At 41.4% G+C, this 8,849-nt stretch overlaps 1 protein-coding gene across 1 annotated transcript; it reads left to right on the top strand.

Moving 5' to 3' along the window:
- The first annotated feature begins 1,942 nt into the window (after window positions 1-1,942).
- Window positions 1,943-4,419, top strand: LOC110677712 (ribosome biogenesis ATPase RIX7-like). The gene is made up of 2 exons (XM_021848859.1): window positions 1,943-1,999; window positions 2,896-4,419. Exons 1-2 carry the CDS (start codon window positions 1,943-1,945, stop codon window positions 4,417-4,419), a joined length of 1,581 nt encoding a protein of 526 aa, XP_021704551.1.
- Window positions 4,420-8,849: the final 4,430 nt, after the last annotated feature.

Below are 8,849 nucleotides of genomic sequence, written 5' to 3'. Positions count from 1 at the left end.
ATAGGTATACATGTATGCAGTGCCGGATTTGGGATTCATGGGGCCCGGGTCAGATCTCTTGAAGGGGGTCCTTGACACAAAATGTGCAGGAAACGTTTAGTATAGGCAAGTTTAGTATTTTGAAAATGATATATTAGGAAAACTAAAAAAATGTATTATCACTCGAACATGACTATACCCACATCACTTCGTTAAGGTTGCGCAAAATGAATCATCAGCATAAAATACTTGCACATGAAGCAATGAGAAAATCGATAAGCTATTTTATTTTATTGTGTAGAAAATTTCTGATCTCCCACCATCACTGTTATAAAAATATGATCCTATAACGACTGGATTGAACTATACGCTTCAAAAATCAATTTTATGTTCGTAACGGAAAAGGAACAAACGATTGTCTAGCGTTGCTTTAATCAGATATACAACTAGTATTTGCGGACAGGAAGCAATTGCTTTCAGAAAAGCACATGAACTTCACTTTTGGTCAACTAACAACTTTCAGAATTAGCTATTTGAGCCTTCCCCAAGGCTCATGTCTTCAGAAGGCAGGCTCAAAAGGAATGTTTATAATTTTTATGGCCCAGATATTGACAACAGTTAGTCCTCGAGCGGAAATTTTACAAACACCATATCCAAATTACCTTGGGCTAGTAATTTGGGGATCAGGGAAAATATATAACTAAAAATATAACTAAATTTAAATAATGTAGATTTGGGTCAGACATTTTGGTAAATTCTGGGCTTTGGTAAATATTGATATATTTAAACAAAACTATGAAAATATTAAAACAAAATTATAAATATATCACAAGGGTACAGTAGAATAAAGAAACATCGAATTACCGTTTGAATTTTGAATGTTTTTGATAGAATAACAGCTTTAGTACCCTGGTAATCAAATACAAAAAAAAAATGTGAATTACTTAGTGTCTTAGTCTTTTAATGATCATTCCAGGACATAAAGTACTGTAATTATGACAGTATCTTTCCAGAAAACTGTGACAGTTTGCTGTATAAGAAACCAAAAAGAGTTTTAAAGTTTTCGATATAACTTCGATGATTTTCATCAGAGAATTGCAATGTTTTCATTGATACTGAAAAATTCAGTTACATGCGATTTAATTTACTACTTACTTTACAATAATATAATTTCATGTCATAATACATCTGTTAGAAATCGTTTCCGATATGTCTTTAAATTTAAAATCATTGATGTAGAAAATATTTCATTAATTTGTGTTTCACTTTTTTCCCTTCCCCCTCGGCAAACCCCCCCCCCCCCAAATCCAGGCCTGCATGTATGTGGGACTTTGACAGAATACCATGCGAGTTTTTGACAAAATTTTAAGTAGGATCCCTAGTCAGCTTTGGAGGGCGTTTTCACGTGATTTTGAATCGAATAGTATCTTATTCAAGAATCAGATCGAATATTCAGAACAATTCTCACAACATTCCGTATCAAGCTATTAAAAAAATATTTGACATTGAAATGAGAACAGTAGTGAAAAGCCATAATACTAAGTTTTACTCTATTGGACAAAAATTTAAGAAACTTAAGCAAAAGTATATGGGTCAGCAATTGTCAACAAGCATTTCTTAGGGAATATACACTATACTGATATTTCAATAGATCCCAGTGGTTTTAACAGGAAATGTATTAGAAAATTCAATAACTTCCGGGCTATCAGATAATCCTCCTGAGAATAAAATTTGGTATGCTGTGTATGACTTCTTACAGAACTTTATTCCATCATTGAATGTCTGTATACAAAGTTTTAATAAACAGCAATATCATAATCCTTGAGAATTTCGATGAACCATTTTTACAGAAGTCGCGCTAGAATTTCGCGTATTACAGGTAATATAATGCTTTCTTAATATATTTAAAAACAACTTGAGCTTCAAACAAGGGGCGCTCAAATGTCGGTTCGCCAAGGGCGCCATGAGACCGCGCTACGGCTCTGCCCGTACATCCGCCCGCTTCGCCATTCCGGCGAGAGTTCCGGCCGCACAGCAGGATTGAGTCGCTGTGTCGGCCATTCGCATCCACCAACCAACGGCAGCGGTATGTACCGGTACGAGTAATAGAACTAGGTCACACATAACAAATTTACACTAAATTGCAAACTACAGAACAACACGCACACGACACAATTAGGGATTTTAAAATAAATGTTCAAGGAAAGTGAAAGTTCCGTGAGTTAGTTTTTGTATCGCGAAAAGCCCTTGATTACCCAGTAGCTAGCCGACCCTGGGATTGCCGGAGTCTCTTGTGTCCTGAGTTGGCCTGGCACTGTAAGTTTGCCCGCTTAGTTTCAAGAGTGGTACCAAAAACATAAAAGCTCATTGCTCAAAAACAGTTACACCGATTTGTTTAATTTCTTCACAATAGACTTTCATCAGAGTTTAGTTTTGAAAAGCGAATAACCGAATATAAGAAAAAATCTGTAGCCAGAGATAATTACGAGAGTTATGGCTATGCGTCGGTCCCCAAGGAATTTTGGAATATCTCCGAATATAGATGACCAATGCTCAAAACCGATACAGATTCTGAAAATAAGAGAGTTTTTTGAGAAGTCGTTGAAATTTTTTTTTTTTTTCAAAATTATTGAGAAACAAAAAAGTTATCGCGATTTGAATATTTTGAAAAAATGAAGCTGCTGGTAGAGGGGTTAATATGGGGTTATAGTACTGCAAACAAGTACAAAAATCCCAAACCCATTTTAGCCTCATGATGTTAGTTTCTGATCTTTTCATAAGCACTGTGCCATAAAGAAAGTAACATAAAAAATATAACATTTGAAACTTCTCAAATACCATCCAAATTAGCGTATTTTTCAGCACCATGGGGCAAGTATATGACATGCCTTATAACAAGGTTTATCACATGCGAAGCCCTCTACTGTTGTTGCCGTTGAGGATGATGTCGAAGAAGTGGTGAATTTGGACGACGACAAGGAAGAACCCAAAGAAGGCGAAAAGAAGGAGGCAGAAGCCGAAAAGGCCCCTGTGGTTGAGGTGTCAGCCGAAGCTGAGAAGACGACCGAGGAAAAGAAAGATGAGGAGGTGAAAGTTGACGACAAAAAGGATGAGGAGAACAAAGTAGGGGAAGGCATGGCTGATTCTGCTGAAGCTGCCGAAGCTAAACCAGCTGATGAAGAAAAGAAGGATGAGGATGCTGCAAAGGAAGCCGTGGAGAGTGAAAAGAAACCGGACGATGAAGCAAAGGTAGAAGAATCCAAGGCAACTGACGGAGATGTAGAAATGGTGGCTGATAGCAGTACTTCTGGCGATAAGATTGAACAAGAAGTTCCAAAGTCGACCACTGAAGGGGTGGAATCAGTTGCTGCAGAATCGAGTGAAGCTGAGAAGAAGGACGATGAACCGATGGAAACCGAGAAAGACAAAGAAGAAGTCACAGTTGAAGAGCCCGAACAAACCGTACCAGAACCAACCGTAGTAGAAGAAAGCGATGAAACACCAGCTGATGAAGAACGTCCTCCTACACCAGTTCTTACTTTGGAGAAAATGATGAACCTTTTGTTGGATCACTCGAATCCGTTGCCAGATGATGAATTGGAAACCTTGTGCATTGAACGAGCAGACTTCCTGGAGTCTCTAAAATCAGTTCAACCTTCAGCCAAGCGTGAAGGCTTCATCACTGTACCCGATGTTACGTGGAATGATATCGGTTCGCTGGGTGATATTCGTGAGGAGCTGAAACTAGCTATCCTAGCCCCAGTGAAATTCCCTCAGCGTTTGAAATTACTCGGTCTCAGCTCTCCCTCCGGAGTGTTATTATGTGGCCCACCTGGATGCGGTAAGACACTACTCGCAAAGGCAGTTGCCAACGAAGCTGGCATCAATTTCATTTCAGTCAAAGGTCCCAAACTGTTGAACATGTATGTCGGAGAGTCGGAACGTGCCGTTCGTCAGTGTTTCCAACGAGCTCGCAACTCGACTCCATGTGTCATCTTCTTCGATGAATTTGATTCACTGTGTCCCAAACGGTCAGACAGTTCTGAGGGTAGCGCAGGAATGCGAGTGGTGAATCAATTGCTCACCGAAATGGATGGCATCGAGGATCGGAAGGGAGTGTTCCTGATGGCTGCAACCAACCGACCAGATATCGTTGATCCTGCCGTTCTTCGCCCTGGACGCTTGGATAAAATTCTGTATGTTGGCTTGCCAGCGGAAGAAGATCGCGTAGATATTCTTCGTGCTTTAACTAAAAACCGCACGCAACCTCCATTGGCTGATGATGTTGATCTGAGTGTTGTTGCGCGACTTACTGAGGGTTATACCGGCGCTGACTTGGCCGGACTGGTAAGACAAGCTTCTCTGCAAACTTTGAAAGATTCGATAGCTGAATGCAGTAGTGACGATAACGTGTCAGACGAATCGGAAATTGTTGGGTAGGAGTAATCGGGACTCTTTTCAGCAAGAAACTACACCAAATGTTGAATCCAGAAACGCTAAAAGCTATATTTAATCATTTAATAATAAGTATTTGCAATCACAACAACAATAAAGTTACTCACACTGGTCAGATCCTACTCCTTAAAACTCCAACCAACTGACACCAAATTCAATGTGTGAATCAAACTGTAAATATTTTGATGAATTACATATTTTACTTGTTTTTCAGTATTTTTTAGTTCTTACTTTACAGGCACCAAGCACGATCTTTATTACCCTACAACCTATGGTGGACCAAATAATTCCTGTTAACCGGCAGATTTAGGCAAATAATTACAACGCTAATAGATGCAGCAATGGAAGCAACACAATACACGCCTATCTTAACAACAGTTCAATGCGACTTGTCAGAGATATGGATATGGTTGATGCTCTCTTTCACCACTCATAGGGTACGGCGCAAGTTACCGCAACATTTCCCCGACCCGTAAGGCTAGAAAGGGGTCCGATCTAGCTTTACTCCAAAGGTTTTGTTACAGAAGCGTTAACTTTCTTACCGAATCATCTATTGCCTGATTTAAGTAGGTTTCCCCTAACCCTACAACAATAACCCTTTCCTTTGGTGATCAGTATATCGTTGCTACAATCGCAAGAAGGTCCTCGCAGTTGAGATGTATCACCCACGTAAACTCCTTTACTACTACTTTCTTCTTCTACTTCATCCAACCGCACAGCACCTTTTATTGTTTTCTCTAGTGCGTATTCTCGAATGTGGAAGCTGTAGGTATTTCCTACCAAATTGTCTTGATTGTATCCATATATCGTCCACCCTAAACGTGTCTTGGCGGCAATTGGCTCCCCAGGTTGACCGTCACGGATCTTTAGCGTCGACGTCACGTGCGCGTTGTCGTTTCCTATTAAGATTTTTGGAATTGCATCACGGTATCCTTCGACTGGTATACCTTTCAGATAAGGGAACTCTCTTGCGAGTTCTGCAAATCTCAGTGATTGCTTCGGCAAGTCCAAATTCCTCACAGTACGTGCTCCAGTCAGAAGATGTCTAGTATCAGGATTATTTCCACTGATTTCTAGATTCACACGTTTTGAGTTAATCTCAGCCCATTTCACATTAGCAGTCCACTGCAGACACAGCTTTTGCGGCTCTCCTACTACACCTAGCTCTTTTATCACCTCTTCATCGATTAACGTTTTTTTCCGATCCATCATCTAAAAAGGCGTAAACTGATATTGAGCGATTATTTCCGTATAGTGTTACGGGAATGATGCGGAAAAGTGTCTTCTTATCCGTGCTATGGTGATTAGTAATTGCTTGAGAACCACTGGGCATTATTTCGCAGGATGTTTGATCATCTCCGTCCTTATGGGCATTTACCTCGTTGGGTTTGCTGTTGGTTCTTACATCTCTTGGATCTGGACACGAATGTAATAACGGGTGGTGACGTCTTTGACATCCCTCAAAATCACATTGCTTGCGTACTTTGCAAGGACGTTTGCCGTGGGCACCGAGACATAGTCGACACAAACCCAGTTGTTGAGTCAACTTCCAGCGTTCGTCGATTGTTTTCCTATCGAATTCGACACAGTCTTTCACGCGATGGTCTGGATTTTTGCATATCAGGCACGCCGGTACTACTGGATGAATCATATCCTGATCCTCTTCTTCTCGTGACATCCCATCTAGTGTGTCATCTTTCGAATGAGCACCACAAAACGTCTTCTCTTTGCAAAGCTTTTCCTTGGACATGCGCTGTAGATTTTGGGTAGGATCGTAGTGCATGGTTACATCTGTAGCAGCTCGCACCAACGTTTGCATGTATTGCGAAAACGTTCGAAGATTCGCGTCAGCAAAACGTTGCTTGTATAGCGACCAATCAAGTTTCATATGCGCTGGGAGTTTCTCTACCAACTCGAATAGTAGCATCGGGTTGTTGAGATGTGCTAATTGTCTCCCGGCTTCCAGATGGTCGCTGAGATTTTGTACTGCCATTCCAAATGCTATGAGAGTCTCAAGCCTATCTTGTTTCGGTGATGGCACGTTTCGAATCTTCTGCAACAAGGTGTGAATAATCAATTCCGGTCTGCCATACAATGTTTCCAAAGTAGCGATAACGTGCGGTACACCAGCTGGCATCAACAGTCGGCTTCGCACTGACTCTAAAGCGTGCCCTTTTAAGCACCGTTGTAGCCTCGTTAAATTCTCCACATCTGAGAAGCCACACGCTCTTGTCGAGTTATTGTAAGAGCTTATGAACAACGGCCAGTCTTCGGGATTACCCGAAAATGTAGGCAAGTCTCTGGCCATCACCTGTCTTGCGGCCAACTGCCGTGCGGATGGTCCCTCCCAGTCCGCTGGCAATTCAGATGATTCAGGCTGCTCTCGGTTTTGCCGGATTGTCGAGTGTTGCTGCTGACCGAAAGATCGCTGTGGTTCGAATGATATTGGAAGTCTCTGTTCCAACTGTGTCCTGGTTGGTACGTACCCATCCATTGTTCGTGGTGGAAGTGGTCTTCTCAACATTTCTTCTTCATTTCGTTGACAGACACCACCTGGATGTGCAACAGCCGGGGGGCAATTATGCGTTGGTTGTTGGCTGAACGATGAACGAGCTGGATCCAAGAGAATGTTGGTTTGAGATATATTGTTCGTGGCTAACTGAGTAGAGCCGATAGGGTTTGCAGGCTGGGAAACGAAGAGAGGATTTTCCGTAACAACCGGCAATATGGTGTTCTCAGTCCGACCAATTAGTCCTCCAAGAGATGGCTCTAGATATGACTGCCCTAATGAAATACCCGCTAACGCCGTTTCTAGAACACCCTGTGTGATGCTAGACGGATGCTGAGTGCCTTTCTGCCTGTATGGCATTCTAGTCCCAGTCGCTGCTTCGTCATTATTCAGGCCAGTTTCGTGAACCCTTCCTGTTGAGGCTACCATTGTGGAACTTAAGGTTTTCCATTTGTTCACTTTACTGAATGTGCTTTGCTCAGAGATAACACTTTTGCCATCGTCTTCTAGTGCAATAATTTCCCGCAAACGGAAAGATTCTTCCAATATGGTCTGCTCCAGTTCTAGCTGCCGCTGTTCTATTTCTATTTCTTTGCGCTGCTTCTCCTGCTCAAGTCTATGCTGTAGTAATACTTCAGCTTCCTTGGTTTGATGCTCTAACTTACGTTCCTGCTCTCGGAGCTCCAGTTCCAGACGTTTCATTGCTAAAGCTTTCTGGGCTTCTAGTTGCTCAAGCTGTAGGCGGGCTTTTTTCGTACGTGAGCTAGTGCGTGTTGAAATTGAACTAGTTTTACTTCCAGCTTTATTTAAACTTTTACAGCCAACTGAACTAACTGCAGCGTGTACTACGGCTGGTGATTTTTGGCACTTGGGACAAACGAACGCCAGATCCTGTCCCGAAATATCGCTGTAATTCACACAGGCAGAATGCCATCGCGAACCACAAATATTACAGCTAACCATTTGATCGTTGTCCGGATCATTGCAGGCTTGGCAACACACCTTAGCATTGCGACTGCGGGTACTTCTCGTGCTATTCGGCATGCTGATGCGATCTCAGTCTTTTAGATTGTTGGGTAGGAGTAATCGGGACTCTTTTCAGCAAGAAACTACACCAAATGTTGAATCCAGAAACGCTAAAAGCTATATTTAATCATTTAATAATAAGTATTTGCAATCACAACAACAATAAAGTTACTCACACTGGTCAGATCCTACTCCTTAAAACTCCAACCAACTGACACCAAATTCAATGTGTGAATCAAACTGTAAATATTTTGATGAATTACATATTTTACTTGTTTTTCAGTATTTTTTAGTTCTTACTTTACAGGCACCAAGCACGATCTTTATTACCCTACAACCTATGGTGGACCAAATAATTCCTGTTAACCGGCAGATTTAGGCAAATAATTACAACGCTAATAGATGCAGCAATGGAAGCAACACAATACACGCCTATCTTTACAACAGTTCAATGCGACTTGTCAGAGATATGGATATGGTTGATGCTCTCTTTCACCACTCATAGGGTACGGCGCAAGTTACCGCAACAAGTTAATTCGAATAACTGAAATTGTGTTGTTTGAAAGGCGGATAAGTCACTTTTGTAACGAGTAAAAAGAGAAATCTCGCATAATTTATGATCTCGTCCTAAAAGCCATAGCTTGTTATTACTGAGCAAACGAATAGATTTACACTTTATTTCACAATGCTACGACAAAGAGAAGATCCTCCTCTGTCTCCCAGCGGGGACAGTTTTTATTTTGGTCCGTTTATTTGCTTAATAACAACGAGCTACACACTCGGTTATCAATGGTTTTAAGGGTAAATATACATAGAAGCCAAACCTCGAATTTTCAAAAGCACAAGTCTAGAGAAGCAGACAACCGGTAACTCACTGGTC

The sequence above is a fragment of the Aedes aegypti genome, chromosome 3 (genome assembly GCF_002204515.2).
Source record: "Aedes aegypti strain LVP_AGWG chromosome 3, AaegL5.0 Primary Assembly, whole genome shotgun sequence".
Taxonomy (NCBI): Eukaryota; Metazoa; Arthropoda; class Insecta; order Diptera; family Culicidae; genus Aedes; species Aedes aegypti.
This window is presented reverse-complemented; position numbering and strand designations above follow the sequence as displayed.